This window comes from Colletotrichum acutatum (genome assembly GCF_030867785.1).
Source record: "Colletotrichum acutatum strain CBS 112980 chromosome Unknown BDZ83scaffold_147, whole genome shotgun sequence".
Classification (NCBI taxonomy): Eukaryota; Fungi; Ascomycota; class Sordariomycetes; order Glomerellales; family Glomerellaceae; genus Colletotrichum; species Colletotrichum acutatum.
This window is the reverse complement of record NW_026849141.1, coordinates 23,680-40,811: the sequence shown is the minus strand read 5'-3', so window position 1 is coordinate 40,811 and position 17,132 is coordinate 23,680. Positions and strand designations below refer to the sequence as shown.

Genomic DNA, 17,132 nt, shown 5'->3' with positions numbered 1-17,132 from the left:
TAAGTGGGCCGGTACTTGGATGAATGAGGCTTACCTGGCACTCCCGAACCTTGAGCAACTGGCGACTTGCTGTGTACGGAGTACGAATAGTAGGTATCGCAGCCGTAAGGGAGGCCAGCATGCCAGTACTATGATTGTGTACAACCCTCCAGGAGAGAGTTAACATCATTTGCTGGTCGCCATAAGATCGTGAGTAACCGAGCAGCGCGTATAGCACAGCCGCGTGCTTGCTTCAATATCTACGTAATTGAATTTCGTTTATTGTTGCATCATGCCCAGAACACTCATCGGTGAGCCAGCCATACCAGCCACAGAACAACAACACAAAGCTGCACCTCACTGGGTCCTGGAAAAGAACTTGCAGCCGTCCGGCTGGAGCTCGGGATCTGGTTTAACAACAGGCCCACCCGGACGGGACCAGGACCTGTAAAAGTCGCCCCGTCCGACAGGCTGTCCGACTTGTCCGTACAGCCTGAGGTACCCGAGATTGAGGCAAAAATATCTGCTTCGTCAAGTTTGATTGATACAGGTCTGCTTGAGACGGTAGGAAATACCAATACCATTGGAAGTTGTGTAGAGCAAGGACGATGAACGTATGGAAAATACTGCTTACATTTGTTGCTTATTCATCCACTTGGGGTGGCATTTACAAAGTGGCTTCGTCATTTAAGAACACCTAGAGCCATTCGTATCTTGAACAAGAAGGTGGCGGGCATGGTTGACGAGAAACAGGAGTCGAGACAGGCCGGCCTCACTGCTATCATTTCCAGGTCGTCGTCATGATGGCGACCGCGCTTGAGAAATGCTGCTCCTGCCCAAGGGGACCAGGTGAACGTCGGAGAGAAGCGGACAAGTAAGGTAGTCATGCCTTGGTCTATGGATATTTGGGTACGTACAGAGTGCTCAAACGCGCTTCGAAAGCCATCGCACAACGGGAACACAAACGCAGAAGCAGGCAGCCATAAGGGTAGGTATTCACCGGTGCAGGTTCTGTCAGTCAAATAGGGAGTGAGACCGCAGGCATTCATCATTGCCCAAAGATATGATTCTGGCATGCTCGCCTGTTGGCCTGCCAAGTCGCAAATGCCCGTTACGAAGACCCGAGCGAGCCAGCTCTTAGGAAAAAGGCTTACACTCAGATACGTGCAAGGCACGGAGTAAGGTACGCAGTAAAGTAAGGTACGTGACAGCACCTTGGACAGCCAGATGGCAGAATCGTCATGTATCGGGTACCTCTTGCCATTTTTTGCCGACAGGGGTAGAAGGCTATTTCCGGTCGTCGGATTTTCCAGGCCTCCGGACAAATCAGAGCGCGGCAAATCGTGCCTACTCCTACCAGATCGGTGTAAGTGTGTGCAGCACAGTGCTGGGCTGGGCCTTGCCTTCCGCCTCGCTGTAGCAGGGTGGTCACGTCTGTTCCTGCCTCTGCTGCGCTCCGCCTGGTATTATTTGCAAAAGGCAGGAAGGGGAAAAAAGCGAAGCAATCTTCGTTCCACGCTCCCAATTCAACACCTCATTCACGCTGGCTCACTCTTACAGCCATCTCTGCGCACGAGTCTCATCTTCAACCTGATTCCATTTATTCCCCTCTCAAGCTGGTCTCTCATTGAGGAATTCCGCTCGTTGCAGAGAGAGGCCAGCCGGCTGTCATTTTCTTAGCCCACACCACTACCATCCCCGTCCAACCCACACACCTTGGTCCTGTTCTCCGAACAGCCAACAACCTACAGACATCTTCAAGTCAAAGCACTTTCTTGACCCCGAGCAATCGCGCCTGCTCACGCCTTTTCTGAGATCGACCGAGATTTCATCGGCCGCTTCATATCTCAATTCTCCCACCCGTACCGCGTCCTCTACCTTACTCTACCCATTTCACTGACGCCCCCATCTCATTACACCATACCCGCTCTCACTTTTGCCTCCACATACCCCCATTTCCCCCGTCTTCACGTCTCTTTCATGAACGGCCATCGCCATCATGTCAGACGTTGAGACACCGGAGCAGTCTTTTTCGACTCCGACGCCTCAGCTCACTCCCAAGGCCAAGGGCCGCGGTAGAGGCCGGGGCAGAAAAGCTGTCGCGCCTAAGAAGGAGCCTCCCAAACCCGCAGCCACAGCTGGCACTGGTCGACGCGGCCGCTTCAAGCAGTTCTCAGACGACAAAGTCCAGGCAAATTATGAACGACAACGCGAGCTCAAGGCACAGTACGCGGCTCTCGCTAATGCCGTGAAGCCAGCGCTACAAGATCTGGCCTCGCGCTCCATCGACACACTCACAAATGACAAGGACTACCACAAAAAGGTGCCGGAATTCAAAGTCATCGAGGACAATCTCGGCGCTCGCTTCGAAAGATCCCTCCTTTACTTGGAGAACAAACTGGCGACTGCCGCCAGAACCGTCTTCAAGTCCAAACATGCCAAGCTCGGCGCCGTTCGCGATATTTTCAAGGTTTGTGAGGCCCCGACTGATATGTCATGTTTTTTCCTCTCCCCTGGTCTTCTGCTAACGTCACCCGCGGCATTAGAACGGAGTTGAAGATGCGGAGGACAGATTTTTGGATGCGCAGCTTCATCGCCTCAACCTTCTGGAATACCTTCATGACCATGGTCTTCCTGTTGACGTAAGTTCATTCTGTTCTTAAATTTTTTTTTCTGCGTGTCTCGGTTGTTCACACTGGCCTCAGCTTGTCGACGCCGGCTGGAATTACAAGCAAATTTCGGACAAGGAAGCCCAAGAATTTGGCCTCTACGAAGTCTATGTTGACGGAGCACTCGTTCCCTATCCTCAACTTGTCGAAGGCACCGAAGCCCATGCCCTGAGACAAGCTGCTTGGGCGGAGCCACAGACGGCGAAGGAGACTCTGGCGCCACCTTCCGCGGCGGCGACTGGGGGACGAACCAGCAAGCGCAAAGCCAACCAACAACCGGATGGCCAGCCGGCCTCCAAAAGGTCTGCTGCCGATGTCGCGCCCGTCCGCCACATTGCCGGTATCATGTCGGCTCAGCATGCTCCCATTGAAGACGAATCAAATGAGAGCACGCCGGTACCTGAGGGTCCTTTGACCGCTGACCAGAGAGAGCCCGCCTTGCCGGCAAAGGCTTCAGAGCCAGATGAATACGGTTGCAGACAAGTCAACCGGCCGACAGCCAAGAATGGAGCGAGCATCGCGAATCGCCTCATTGTTCCTCCATCATTTCAGTTCGATGACGACGAGATTGGATTCCGTGATTCGACCAACTCCCCTAGGCATGGAGCTACGCTCGCCAAGCGTGGAAAGTATCTCGGCAAGCCGAACTCGAACACCTGGCACTTTGATCCTCTGCTTGCTCGTTGGGATGCTAGAGACCTCGACGAAGAAGACTATGACTTGGAACTTGTTCAGAAGCACGGCACTCACCCCCGATTGGGTTGCTTCCTGCCTACGAGCAAAAATGACTCTGAATCGCCAAAGCCAGAAGCAGAGCCGATGCATCCTACTGTTTTCCTTACTCCCTCAGGCAATATTATCCATGCATCTCGTGTCGTCCCCGTCGCAAAGGTCGAGATTGCTCTTGCCGACAAGCCATACTCGGAAAGAATGGGAGCAATTCTCTCATCCATCTGTGAAAAGGAAGACATCTCTCCCGAAGACATTGAGGGACCTGAGCTCAAGGCTCTGAAGGAAATCTCAGAAGAGTATGCCGAGCAACGACTCATCGCCGAGTCTATCAAGGAGTCCGAGCCCGCGAGTCTGGAGGATACGCCTGCCACTTCGCCCCTCCCTATGAATGACTCGGCCCTCAACATTGCTGGTCTGGAGGAGCTGGTCGTGGCTGCGGAAGCCGTCGAGGCGGAGTCCAAGGTCGTGGAACTTGTCGAAGAGAAGCCGGTGATCCTGCCCGCTCCGACCCCAGTCAGACCTGCTACCCGCGCTTATGACGCTATTCGCGACATATTTGGAGGGTCAGAATCAGCTGCCGTTGAGCCTCCAGCTCCCGTCCTGGTGCCGGAGCCCATCGACACTACTGCGCTCGCAATCCTCGCCGATGCTTCTACTTCCACGTACCCTCCCCAGCCCGTCGATCTTGTCATGGCCGATGTTCCCATCAGCCAACCCATTCCAGTTGATGGTCCTCCCCCTCCCCATTCTCATCATCATCACATCGACTCTGGTTATGTGGTTCAGCCCATTCCCGCTGAATTCCGCATCCAGGCCGCGCCTTCAAATGATAGCGTCGGCTGGATTGAACCCCGAATCGCTTCGCCAGGAGCAGACGGTCGAATTCATCCATCTATCGAGACTCCGTCGATGAGAGATCCGTACTCCAACCAATTACCCCCTGCTCGCCCAGTCGAGATGTCCCAAATGAGGTCCTCGATTGACGCCACCAACGATACCCGCCGGCACTCCATGTACCACGAGCACAGCGCTTCATCGGCCTACAACGAGCAGCACTTGCCTCATCCGCATAACCAGCAACACCTGCCGCAATCAGACCCCATGATCGACCCGCGTCTTTACTCTGCACCGATGGATGCTTCGACCGCACATCATGAATATCAACAACAGGCTTACGGTCAAAGCCAGCAGGGTTACCACTTGCCCAGCATGCCTATGCAAGGAGGACCAATGGCACAAACTTCTCCTCAGCTGCAACAATCTGGCTCTACATCCCGTATGCCGTTCACGAACCCTTCTCAGGATAGGAGCTCGCCGCTTCCGCCTTTGCGACCGTCTCGAGGCCGCAAGAGTGCTCCCGCTGCACCAGAGCAGGGCGTTCCGATCGAACAACATCAGATTCAGCAGCAGCAGCAGCAGCAGCAGCAACAGCAGCAACAGCAGCAACCGCCGCCGCCACCTTATATGAGCACCAACAGTGGCTCATTCTACCCTCCTGGGCCACCCAGGCCATACCACAATGGATACACACAGGAGCAACCCGGTTTGCCGCCCATGATGAACCAGTATCCACCCTACCCAGGCTCACAACCTCCACCACCACCTTTGCAGCAGCAGCAGCAACAACAGCAACCGCCACCTTACGGACACCCAGGCATGTCTCCCACTTACTCATCCATCGCCCCGGCACAAAGCCCTCCGAATCTCCAGTTCGTTCCGCAGCAACCCGGCGAACCGTCTAGAAGCCGGGCTGGAAGTGGCTCATCAACTCCAAGTGGACAGGGAAACAGCAAATACCCCAAGCTGGCTCCTGCTCCCCTGCCTGCTCACAGAGTAGGCTGGCCTCAGGGCCCTGAACTGCGAACCGTTCAGTATGACTACAAGGAAAACATCAAAGACTATGCGCCTACGGAACCCCCTCCGCGTCGCGGCCCTGTCCAAATTCGGGGCTGGAACATAAACAATAATAGGATTCAGCGCCAGAAGACAGATGAGAACGGCGACGAGCGACGCGGGTCCCGCTAGGAGCAGAATCTCACGTTGCCAGAGCTGAACCCAAGTAAGGAAGGTTTAACAGGCGCGGGAGTGAGGAAGCCGGCTGCCAAGAAGCCGGCTGCTAAGAAGCCAGCTGATAAGAAGACAGCTGCCAGGAAGACAGCTGCCAGGAAGACGATTACGAAGAAGGCGGTCGCTAAGAAGTTGACTGCCAACAAGCCAGGTCCCAAGAAAACCTGAATGGGATCCGAGAATCGTGTTGCAAGCGGATCGGGACAAGCGAAAAGAGCATGTATTATTATCACATCACTTTGGACATTGATCTTCCACATATGAAGATCTTTTGTTCGTATCATCCGTATGCGGGTGAAAGACAGAGAAAGAGAGAGAGAGGGGGGGCTGGGCTGAAAAGCCACGTGGAGAAGCTCATTGAATGAAATTAGAGCTAGGGCCGAGAAGCCGGGGTCAATAGTGCCCCAGCATATTTGGAATGATAATGAATACGAAAAGAAGAATTGCTTTTGAGAAATGTGCTCCTGAGCGTGGCTTGTAAAGTAAAGTCGTGATCCGTATGTTTTTCGTGTATGCCGTACGGTCCGGCAAGCGATGCTGCCAACATTTTTAGCAAATAATCGAGGGCGAGCTTGTTGATTGCTTGAAGGCGAAATCGGAGAGCTACCAAAAGTGTGTGGTTACTCCTTGCCCTTGGTTGCGATGACTCCTACTGTACCTTTAGGATAATAACATGTATCATAGACGAAGTCGAGGAGCAGCTTTAGGGAGTGGTTTTCCATCATTTATACCTAAAGAGAGAGAACTCAGAAACAGTTGCTTGTTTGTTCACATGGAAGGTACTACCCACAGCTTTTCTAAGCCACGGCTAAGATTCCGCATAGATACGGCAGACTTGCATGTAAAGAGACAGCGGCATTACTTGGAGTTCGCGGGGTCCTTAAGAGGAAACTTGGGTCTCAGTTCTGAAAGGTTCATGAAGTTCCACGGAGAGCATATCATTCAAATGGAGCGTGAGCCTCTTCAATTTTTGTGTTCTGACCACAGTGTATCTGATATTACATATATCCGAGCCATTTTAGGTTTTTTCCGCACCGGCGAAAAGAGATGTTCGGGACGAATTTCCTCTTCCATCATCTCCGACTCCTCGCGAAAAACTATTATACACATACACACAACCGCAAATGGTTTAGACCACTCCTTGGCAAAACTGTTCTACTGCGTGAGGATCTGGTTGTTGAAGTCTACCACGCCATCCATGCTCATCATCATGCTGGGATCAGCAGGCATCAGGCCCCCGCCATTCGGCATTAGACCGGCGGGCGCAGCGAGCGAAAGGAGGCCGCGTCCCAGCTCGCCAACGGGGTGGAGCGGGAGGACCGACGCCTCCATGGTGTTGCCGTCAAAGATGACCATGTTCTGGATGGGCTGCTGGGTCTGGCCGAGGACGTTGATGACGTCCTGCGCGAGCTGGCCTCCGAGGATGGCGGTGACGGGGGCCATCTCGCTGCCGATGTTCTGCAGGAAGCCGCGCAGGACCTCGGAGCGTAGCGTCTCTGACGGCAGACCGAGCTGGGCGTGCTTGGCCGTGGCGAGCTTGGTGAAGAGGCCGAGATCCTCCTTTGTGTGGCTGGGGAGGCGACCGCTGTTGAGGACCTGAAAGTCCCAGAGGGCGCGCAGGCACGAGATGACGGGGCTGACGGCCTTTTTCCTGCGCGCACTCTTGGCGTACTCGTCGGGCAGGGTAGCGCCGTCGCTGGCGAGGTACCAAGTCGAGTAGAGCTCGCGCTTGGTCACCATCTCGATGGTCTTGCCGCCTTCCTTTTTGGTGTTGACGGCGACGACGCTGCGGGTCCGCGTCTCGGGCGCGAGCTTGGTGGCTACGTTGCCGAGGTCGCGCTCGATGACGTAGTCGTGCTCGATGAGGTCGGAGAAGACGAAGCCGTAGAGACCCTGGGTGCCGGCGGCGTAGAAGGCGCGCTGGTGCAGGCGGGTGGCGGTGTTGATGATGTTGAGGGAATCCGGGTCGAGGTCGGTGGCGATGACGATGTCGAACGCGGAGAAGTAGCTCGTGCCCTTGGACTTGATGCCCTCGGCGTCGACGTGGACGCGGACGCGCGGGTTGAGCTTCTGGATGGCGGCGGCGGCGGCCTGGGCGCGGTTCTGGCCGACGTGGTGCTCCTCTTCGGAGAGGAAGAACTGGGAGCCCAGATCTGATTCCGAAACGGGGGCGCCGTCGAGGATGGTGAGGGAGCCGATGCCGGCGAGGACGAGGTTCTTTGCGATTTCGTTGGCGAGGGCCTTCATTGTGATGAGGAGGATGTTGGCGTTGCGGATCTTTTCCTGGGCCTTTATGCCCCAGAGGCGGATTTGACGGTCGTAGAGCGCAATCTCATCTGGTAGAGTGTCAGTCTGTCCTTTAGGTCTCATGTAAAGCGTTCGTACCTGCACTCATGCCTGGTGCCGGAGCTGGGATGTTTGGGAGCATATCGTTGCCCATGAAGATTTGGTGCTGTCCGTTTTGCTGGAGGAGCTGAGGCATAAACATCTCGCCCGTGGGCAACATGCCAGGAAGGATGCCAGGCATGGCTCCCGGGATGACCTCCTGCAAAGCTTCCGGGAGCACCTGATCCATTGGCGCGGCTTGCATGCTGGGATCGAATCCGTTGGAGGGATTGGGGAAAGGCATGTGAGGCAGGGCCGTTTCCTGAGCTGGCGCGTTGCTAGTCGGGGCTGCGGTCTCTTGTGCGGGTTGCTGTGCTGGCTGCTGCTGCGCCTGCGTCTCTTGCACCGGCGTCTCTTTCGGTTGCGTTTGCTCCTCCATGACGAAGCCGTGAGATGAGAGTGATGTTGATTGATAAAATCGTATAGGTCGCGAAAGAACGATATCCTCGTTTGCTGCGTGATTGAGTCGCGATTCGTCAAGGCAGCTCAGTAAGTCATGCGCGTCGTCGTTTGGCTCGTGAGATGAGTTGGTGCAATGAAGCGAATGTTGAGAGGTGAGACCGCGTCAAGTGAGACTGGTTCTGGATCCTTCAAATAGATGTGAAGGGTGTATCGCAGGTTTCGCTCATCCAATGACGGAAGTAGCAGGGAAAAAAAGTTGATGGATTTTCCAGAAGGAGAAATTATCAGACAGAAGGAAGTGATGGCGATATATGAGTATGACCTCTCACCTCACAAAGCAAGGCTGAGGACGGTATGGGTTCACTTTGAGGTCGAGGCTAAGGTACCTACGCAGTAGGCAGGTAACAGAGCAAGCTTAGGTTGGACAAGGAAGGCAGCTTCGACAGAAGAATTGTTAACGCGGCGGCCCTGGTACGGTAAGGTAGGTACGTGGAACGCTCGCATGGAACACAGTCCTCGGCGTCCCTAACACGGACAACGCGCTAAAGCCACGCTTAAGTGGTACCTTTGTCTAGCGGAACGTTACATACTAATGCGAGGTATCTCGTAGCATTTTGGTGCCGACGCCCCTCTCCCCCGTTGCCTCACTGGTTCTTACAGGTACGAAACCCCGCGATGGGCAGGGCCAGGGGGTCTCTCTTTAGCGGGTGCAGCAGGGCGATCCCACCACTGTCACTGGCTGTCTGCTCATTTACTCGCCTCCTGTCGAGGGGGACTTGGAACGGATATCCAAGCACCAGCACCAGTACCAGCACCAGCGGTCAGCGGCACTTCAGTCCAACTCCATCTTGTATCATCAACCAACCATCTTTGCTTTTCTGCTGACCTGCTGACGACACAACCCGAGCTGCATCGACGGCCGTTCGCGCCAGCTCCGTCTGGCCCTCTTGTCTGCACCAATACTCTGCCCGCTCCTGCCACCTACAGCACGAAAACCAAGCTCCAGACTCCCATCACTCTTCGATTTGCTATTTACGACGAGGGTCAACACTTGGGCTAGCGAACGCCCTTCGCATACACCACCCTTGTGAGTACAATTCCGGTGGATGGAGGAGGTTCAGCCCGTACGACCAAGTTATACTCATACGACCGGCTCGCATTTTCTTCTGTGCGACGATCTCGCCTTATCTGCTGGCTACTGATACTTCTACCCTCTTCCAGTCGCCGCCGCGGTCAATAACCCTCCAGGTAGCTGGACCACGAATCTCTACCACTCGCCCACCTTCACTCGATCCCACTTGACCCCATAATTCCCACCCCTCGAACAGGCGCTCCCGCTCCCGCCGTCGCCTATTTCACGTCGATAGTAACGAGCGTAGCACCAGGAGACTTTCACAGACTGGTTTGTCTCCTGGCGCGTGCGTCGCTGAGCCCTTGAAACCTTCGCCAACGAAGCATGTCGTCACGACGGCCAGACCCGAGCCAACGTACCCAGAGGCACGACGACGAAAACGACGACGGCTACCCGCCCCTGCCACCACATCGCAGGCTTCCCCCACTACCGCCGATTTCTAGAGACACGAGTCGCCTCACCTTCTCCCCAAGCACCTCACGACGACACCCCTGGGAGCCTGAGCCTTACACTACGCAGGACCAGGCCGAAACCTACTACCAGCTCACGCGGCACATGGCTGATCGGAATTTCCAGGCCGAGTACGACGAGCTCGTGGGCAACAGTTTGAGTGGCTTCACGGCGTTCATGTCTCAAGCGCAAGACGACTTTGGCTTCTCCCGAAACAACAATCTTGGCTGGAGTCAAAACTCAAATTTGCTAGATATCTTGCAAAACGACCAGAACGACCAGCGAGACGACGACGATAACACCCGGCGCCAACCCCTTCAGTTGCCCCCAGTCTTTGGGTACAGGACAACTGGGACAATCAGCGGGCGTCAACGAACTGACGGCACAGAAGACGACTTGGAAGCAGTCAGAGCTCTGTGGAATAGGAGAGCCCAGTACAGCTCCTCACCCTTTTCGCCGCCCAGGATGCCTCCCAATCAATCCCCGCCAAATCTTTCGCCTTTACCTCCACCGGAGGAATACCCGGAGGAGAATCGGAGGGTGAAGAGGAGAAAGCTGGACTCTGAACGAATTGCGCAGAGCTTCACGGGGTTTCGATATGGACGTTATGGCCAGGTCGAGTCAGGTCAACTAAAGATGGAAATCATGAGCTGTGATGGGGGACTTTACGAGAACACCACCCTTCACGCCCACGAAAATATCCTCAAGGACGACAAGACTGTATACTGCACACAGTCCAACCGCTGCAACATCATTTTGCGGCATCAAGGCGGTACTGCTTTCAGCTTGAAGGAGCTTGTCATCAAGGCACCGGCATCGAATTACTCTTCACCGTGAGTATCTCGAAGTTTCCCCTATTGTATGGGGGCCGTATCTAACAGATGTATGTAGCGTACGGGAGGGTATGATCTTTGTCTCCATGAATCAGGATGAGCTTCTTAGGCGAACGGCGGAATACGAAATACAATATGCTCCGCAGAGATCAGGTCGCGCAACGGCTACTAGAGCACTCGCCCCGATAATTTCAATACGGCATCACGAAGACGGGACGACTGTGACTAGAACGCACACCCGGCAGAGACGGCTATACAGTCTGGGACACGAAGACGATGAAAATGAGAGTCGGACAGCACAAATCCCGCCGGAGTTCACCACACACTTGCCACCCTTCAACATCACCACCGAATGCAGTTACGAAGAAACCGACGATGATGATACGCCTAGGATTACTGCGAATCGAACAGCTCCCAATAGAATTGGGTCCTTGCCGTTTGAGAGTGACAGCAGCGACGACGGCAATCCATTTGCATCTGACTTTGAAGATTACTCCTTCACAAACAGGCGCCGTGACCCCAATGATATGTCACTGGCAGAGGCTGTTGAGGCGAATCAGATGGCAACGCAGGAGGCTGTTCGGGCTGTCAGTGGTGGGCGTGGACTCATGGCGCCGCATGCTAAGTTCTTTATCGAGAAGGACAAGAGCAAATGCACAATACGCTTTGATCCACCTGTTGCGGGGAGATTCATACTCTTGAAGATGTGGAGTAGCAGTCGTGCGGCTGGCAGTAATATCGATATACAAGCTGTCCTTGCCAAAGGGTTCGCTGGACCGCGGTATTTCCCTTCAGTGGAATTGAGATGAAGGGGTGTGTGGTGGACAAGTGAATGGAAGGAAGGTGGTTTATGAATTCTTAATGACGGGAGAATGGTTGTATTCTCAGGATGACTTTATCGACCAACACGTCGACGGCGTTCAGGTTCTTTGGCCAGCAACGGCTAGGCTGGTCAAGTGTGACTCGGAAGTCACTTATATTATACCAAGTGCGAATATACCAAGGTCAGGAGACGATTGCGAAATTTCAGTGTGCCTTAGATGGTACAGTGCCTGATGTGATACGTTCGATGCTGAGGTTCGGCTCTGGTCTAGCAATTAGTTCCCATGATGAGGTCTTGCATCGAAAATTAGCTTCTTTATCCACAGCCCAAGAAGCTAGATTGGACCATAGATATAGGCTTCAATGCCCAAAGACTTGAAGAACGGTTTCGGGTCGTGGAAATTGTGGTCGTTGGTCGTGGATTGATTTCAATGTTCCCTATGATTTGACATTCCACAAGAGCCCACCAATGGGCCGGCACCAATTGTCACTCAGCTAGCGCAAAATTCAGAGTGAACCACGCACCTCACACTTGCACTTGCACTTACACTTACACCTCCCAACCCAAGGGAACAGCCAAGGCAGAGTACATCGCCCCCGAAGCCAGTCTTCTTTCGACCCTCACTCTTTGACAAATTCTCTGGGCCCAAGGAACCGCTTATTCATCGAAAGACAGTAAAGCGTGTAAACAAGGGAAGAAAGCGTTCCCCCCACCAGAGAGTCATCATGAGCCACGAACTCACGCTTATCGTCGCGGCGACGCGCAACATGGGCATCGGCGCCAAGGGCGGCTTGCCGTGGACGGGACTGAAGAAGGAGATGGCCTACTTTGCGCGCGTGACGAAGAGGCTTCCTCCACAGGTACGTTAAGGGCCATGTCTTTTCTGCTCAATTCTTCAAGTGTGATGGGAGCCTTGGATATTTCCAAAGCCTGGATTGGGAGCCGTACATATTCCACGTCCGTCCTAACTGGCGGGTATCGTAATACAATTCTGAATAAATTGCATCACCAATGCGCAAGGACTGTTCTATGGCTAACATGATAATCGGGCACTAGGCACCCTCAGACGCCCGCAACGCCGTCATCATGGGCCGCAAGACGTGGGACAGCATCCCGCCCCGCTTCAGACCTCTCAAAGGTCGCCTCAACATCGTCATCAGCCGCTCTCATCCTGCTGCTTCGTTGGACTCTTCTTCGGCCGCGGCTACGGATTTCGAAAAGGATGCGGTCAAGGTCTCCTCACTGGACCAGGCCCTCGCGTTCCTCCGCTCCGATGCCAGCGGGGTCGCGACCGGCAAGTTGGGGAAGGTGTTTGTCATTGGCGGCGCGCAGATTTACGGCGCGGCGCTCGAGGTTCCTGAAGCCAAGAGAGTTTTGCTGACGAGGGTTGTGGGGGAGTTTGAGTGCGATGCGTTTTTCCCGCTGAAGCTTGGCGGCGACGACGGCGATGGGCAGTGGGCGCAAATTGAGAAGAAGGGGCTTGACGAGTGGGTTGGAGAAGAGGTTGAGGGGGGTGAGATTGAGGAGAATGGGACGCGGTATGAGTTCCAGATGTGGGAGAAGATATGACTTTATATTCATTTGTTCATCAATATTCATTCTCCGTTGCTCTTCACAAGTTATGGAAAGGAGAAATGGAATGAGTACATGTACAAGAAAAAGCTAGAATTGATAGAATCTTGTTTGTAAATCCTCCATTCCGTCTCGAAACCTCTAATATGCGTTGGTGATTGTACAAAATTACAAGGCCTGTAGCATCTCCCTTCCCCATGCCAGGCTCTACAGTCTGCGACGTTCGTCAAATGCTGTACATGATTCTCATCATCTTCCACAAATCGATACACTACGGCGGACCCACGGATCCTTCAGATTGTCTGATCCGCCGCCATACAACTCGTCCCCAACGCTGGAATTTTCCCTTACGCCTTCGCCGCCGCTTGCTCCTGGCCGCCCCCAAGCTTAGCAACATCCTCCTTGACCTGCGGCCCAACAGCATCAACGAGAGCAAACATCTCCCTCACATCCCTCTTAAACACCTTGGCCGGCGCAACAAGAATATCCTCCACAGGCGCCGCCTCAAGGTCCTGCAGCGTAGCGCGCATCCACCCGACCACGGCAGCCACCTGTCTCAGGTCGGCGTCCTCGCGGCTCTTGAACAAATTCCGCCACACGGCGGCGCCGAGGACCTTATCGTCCTTGACGACGCCCTCGTCGTAGGCGGCGATGAGGCCGCGCCACTGGACGAAAATCTCCTTCAGGTAGCGCTGGCGAAGGGCGGACGAGGTCATGCCGTGGTTGAGGTGCATCATGCGCTCGCAGTCGAAGAAGAACTGGTCGATGAACTGGTGCTGCAGGTTGCGGGAGCTGTCGCGGTCGAGGCAGCGCAGGCGGGCGAGGACGAGGTACATGTGCAGCATCGTGGCTTGGGACCAGGAGCTGAAGCCGGGTTGGAGGTCGAGGACTGTTTTTGATATGATGTGTCAGTATCACTGCAATCAAAACTCGATTTGGGGGGGGGGGGGGCTTTCTCCCATCCCTAGATGGGAGCACAGAAAAGGATATAGTTAAAAACGCACATTGCAACCACGGCCCAATGGGATCTCCAACCTCCTCCCCCTCGGCCGTCATGCGCACCATATCCTTGGCGCGCTCCTGCTCCGAGATCTTGTACAGCGCCGGCGACGAGCAGATCTTGTACAGCGCCTCGAGGCGGGAGGTCGTCAGGGTCGCGGCCATGGTCTTTGGCGCGGCGGCCATCATGCCCGACGCAATGGCCTGCTTGAGCCCACCCGACGAGGGCGCCGCGTCCCGCCGCGTCGCCGTCTGGCTGAAGTGCCTCCTCCCCATGGTGGTAGTCGCGGCCGGGCCGCCGGTCTTGGATGTCGTCAGTGCCGCTCGGCGCGCCGTCGCGGCGATGGAGGTCTGCTGAGCCGAGGATGCGGAGGCGAGGTCGGCGGTGGCGCGCAGGCTCCGAGCCAAGAGTCTTGCCTGGTAGCGGCAGCTTTGGCAGGCCATCTTGAAGGTTGTTGCTGATTCGGAATATCAGGGATATCAGGGAAAGCACCGGGTTCTGCGTCTTATCTCGGAATGTCGCGTGGGTGACAGGTGTAAGGGGTGTCGTTGATTGTTCCGAAAGTGTCTACGGTCACAGTCGAGGTGAGACGGGGAATCGGGGTATTGGACGTTGACCAGCAGCTTGGGCCCAAAAACGCGGAGCTCACCAAAAGTCTGGACGTCATTCAAAAAAAAGTTCATGAACACATCGAATTGGAAATTTCGAGCTAGCACATGCCAGGTCGGCGGAACTTCGGGCCATGTCTTAGTACCGTGCCTAGGTATGTGGATGGACACTGTAGGCTCACACCACTCAACTCCTTTGGATTGACAATGCCGTGATGCTCATCAAGACCTTATCGACGGTCTTGGCGTTTAGCTTTCTGTAGTTTAGAATAGAAATCGGATTTTCTTTCTCCCTCACAGGTAACGTCCAACCTCATTGCTGTTGTGTGGAGCGGACTCTCTCACAAAAGTCTCACTCAAGGCTCGTTACTTTGCACCCAAAGTCATTTAGAGCCTTGGAAACGCTCATATCTAATGTTAAAGCAGAGATTAAACTCGTAGTGGCCGCGCACGTATGTCGGCAATTCTACCTCCTACAATTCTCGTAACCAATCATACATCGAGTCTTACAATGTGAAGCTTTCCATAAAGCCTCTCTTATGGTCTGCCCAAAGTCTGAGTCTAAGCCAGAGCCAATTTAGACATTCCGCGGGCGCAGCCGTCATCGCATGGTTCTTCTGATTCTATCGGCACGGCTGTCCTCGTTTAACGTACTTTGGAAAAAACCAGCGAGGCATTCGTCCCGCCAAAGCCAAAGCTGTTGGAAATAGCAACGTTAACCTGTTTCGCTTGTGCCTCGAGGGGTACCATGTTCATGGATCCCCCGACATTTGGATTCTCGAGGTTTAGCGTAGGCGGCACGATATCCTTTTGATTAAGAGTCAGAGGAAAACACTCGGTTGGGCAGAAAAAGACAAGAAAGTCTGGGGAAGATAAGGTTCTGGTTTCAGAAACCCAATAGCCGCGACTCACCTCTGCAACCGATAGCACGGCGAACAGGGCCTCGATGGCGCCAGCCGCCCCTAGCAGATGGCCAACGGCGCCTTTGGTGCTGCTCACGGTCACCTGCGACTCGTCCGCGTAACCCTCCTCGCCTGTCATGATGCTTCGTATCGCGGAAGCTTCTGCCGCATCGCCAACCTGTGTCCCTGTTGCGTGCGCGTTGATGTAGCTCACCTCGGCCGGTCGAACTTCCGCATTCTTCAGAGCAAGCTTCATGGCGCGGAAGGCTCCGTGTCCGTCTTCCCGCGGGGCCGTCATGTGATGCGCGTCGCCGCTGCAGCCGTAGCCCCTCACCTCCGCGTAGATGTTGGCGCCGCGGGCCTTGGCGTGCTCAAGTTCCTCGAGGACAAGGACTGCCGACCCCTCCGAAACGACGAAACCATTGCGGTCGCGGTCAAAGGGACGACAGCTGGCGTGGGGGTTGTTGTTGTACGCTGTGGAGAGGGACCTTGCCCTCCCGAAACCAGCAAAGGTCAGGGGATGGATGCAGGATTCCGTTCCGCCAGCAACCATGACGTCGGCATCCCCAAAAGCAATGAATCGCATCGCATCTCCAATGGAATGAGCACCCGTTGTACAGGCGGTAGTGACGGAATGGTTGGGACCTTGCAATCCGTATTTCATTGAGATATGGCCGGCGGCCAAGTTGATGAGAATCTTGGGAACGAAGAGTGGTGAAACCTTCTTGTAGCCCTACCAGAACAGACTTTAGCTTGGCTTCGCTTGTCGATCACTGCAGCGAGATCTCACTTGTTGGTTGAAGGCCAAGCTTGTCTCGTAAATCTCCTCGAGATTTCCTATACCGCTGCCAAGGCATACACCCGTGGCCTCCTTGTCCTCTTGGCTCTCTGGATTCCACCCGGCATCTTTCATTGCCATGTCGGCGCATGCTACGGCGTACTGGGCAAACTTGGACATGCGACGTTGTTCCGTGGCGTCGAGCCAGTCACCCGGCCGCCACGGATCGGGACCCGAGCCATGACTGGGGACTACACCAGCAACTGTGCTCGTCAAATCTTTCCAGCGGCTTCGCGGCTCAAAGTCAGCCACACTGGTGATGGCTGATTCTCCAGCCAACAGACGTTTCCACGTGGTACGCACGCCAACACCGAAGGGCGAAATGGCGCCGAGCCCTGTCACGACAACTCGTCGCATGACTCTTGTGCCATAGCCAGGGCCAATATCTGTGTGTCGTTTTGTACTATAGACGCACCGACATGTAAATGGTGGGATTAAGGTAGCAAACGACAAAGTGGAAAGGGCGGGGATGAAAAGGGGACAGGCTGCGCTGGGGCGATATGTCTATCGCAGGTAGGGATGATGGTAGGGTCTTCCGTGTCAATGGCTAGGCCGGCAGCGATGGTGAAGGACGTTTGAGTGGTCTGTAGGACAGTTGAAGTCGGAACTATGTTACGGATAGGCTAGTAGAGATGTAGGAAAAAGCGCGGTCGGGTCGCTTCTGCTGCGCCGCACAGATGCAGTTTAGCGCGTTCTTGACGGAGAGTACGTACTCGGCACTCACTACCTTGAGGTAAGCT

The 17,132-nt window shown here is 54.8% G+C and overlaps 6 protein-coding genes across 6 annotated transcripts; 3 read left to right on the top strand and 3 right to left on the bottom strand.

Annotated features, from left to right (window-relative positions):
* Positions 1-1,978: 1,978 nt before the first annotated feature.
* On the top strand, positions 1,979-5,405 carry BDZ83DRAFT_757037 (uncharacterized protein; the record flags this gene model as incomplete). Its single annotated transcript, XM_060514838.1, has 3 exons — positions 1,979-2,449; positions 2,526-2,621; positions 2,685-5,405. 3 exons carry the CDS (start codon positions 1,979-1,981, stop codon positions 5,403-5,405), a joined length of 3,288 nt encoding a protein of 1,095 aa, XP_060359421.1.
* Positions 5,406-6,384: 979 nt separating this feature from the next.
* On the bottom strand, positions 6,385-8,696 carry BDZ83DRAFT_710158 (ThiF family protein). The gene is made up of 2 exons (XM_060511584.1): positions 7,833-8,696; positions 6,385-7,783 (listed from the first exon to the last, which is right to left on the bottom strand). The coding sequence occupies exons 1-2, from the start codon at positions 8,209-8,211 to the stop codon at positions 6,603-6,605; spliced, it is 1,560 nt and encodes a 519-aa protein (XP_060359420.1). The 5' UTR covers positions 8,212-8,696; the 3' UTR covers positions 6,385-6,602.
* A 994-nt stretch (positions 8,697-9,690) lies between these two features.
* Positions 9,691-11,458, top strand: BDZ83DRAFT_590060 (uncharacterized protein; the record flags this gene model as incomplete). Its single annotated transcript, XM_060506296.1, has 2 exons — positions 9,691-10,649; positions 10,708-11,458. The coding sequence occupies 2 exons, from the start codon at positions 9,691-9,693 to the stop codon at positions 11,456-11,458; spliced, it is 1,710 nt and encodes a 569-aa protein (XP_060359419.1).
* Positions 11,459-12,197: 739 nt separating this feature from the next.
* Positions 12,198-13,041, top strand: BDZ83DRAFT_757034 (dihydrofolate reductase-like domain-containing protein; the record flags this gene model as incomplete). Its single annotated transcript, XM_060514837.1, has 2 exons — positions 12,198-12,332; positions 12,529-13,041. 2 exons carry the CDS (start codon positions 12,198-12,200, stop codon positions 13,039-13,041), a joined length of 648 nt encoding a protein of 215 aa, XP_060359418.1.
* Positions 13,042-13,148: 107 nt separating this feature from the next.
* Positions 13,149-14,764, bottom strand: BDZ83DRAFT_638487 (ubiquinol-cytochrome C chaperone). The gene is made up of 2 exons (XM_060509368.1): positions 14,049-14,764; positions 13,149-13,933 (listed from the first exon to the last, which is right to left on the bottom strand). Exons 1-2 carry the CDS (start codon positions 14,485-14,487, stop codon positions 13,392-13,394), a joined length of 981 nt encoding a protein of 326 aa, XP_060359417.1. The 5' UTR covers positions 14,488-14,764; the 3' UTR covers positions 13,149-13,391.
* Positions 14,765-15,297: 533 nt separating this feature from the next.
* On the bottom strand, positions 15,298-16,749 carry BDZ83DRAFT_723624 (3-oxoacyl-synthase 2; the record flags this gene model as incomplete). The annotated part of the gene is made up of 3 exons (XM_060512581.1): positions 15,298-15,459; positions 15,565-16,287; positions 16,345-16,749. The coding sequence occupies 3 exons, from the start codon at positions 16,747-16,749 to the stop codon at positions 15,298-15,300; spliced, it is 1,290 nt and encodes a 429-aa protein (XP_060359416.1).
* Between the last annotated feature and the right edge of the window lie 383 nt (positions 16,750-17,132).

Coding starts and splice junctions, on each gene's coding strand:
- BDZ83DRAFT_638487 (XM_060509368.1), bottom strand. CDS start 14,487: ATGGCCTGCCAAAGCTGCCGCTACCAGGCAAGACTCTTGGCTCGGAGC. Junction 13,934..14,048: donor CATTGGGCCGTGGTTGCAAT/GTGCGTTTTTAA, acceptor TATCAAAAACAG/TCCTCGACCTCCAACCCGGC.
- BDZ83DRAFT_710158 (XM_060511584.1), bottom strand. CDS start 8,211: ATGGAGGAGCAAACGCAACCGAAAGAGACGCCGGTGCAAGAGACGCAG. Junction 7,784..7,832: donor GGCACCAGGCATGAGTGCAG/GTACGAACGCTT, acceptor ACACTCTACCAG/ATGAGATTGCGCTCTACGAC.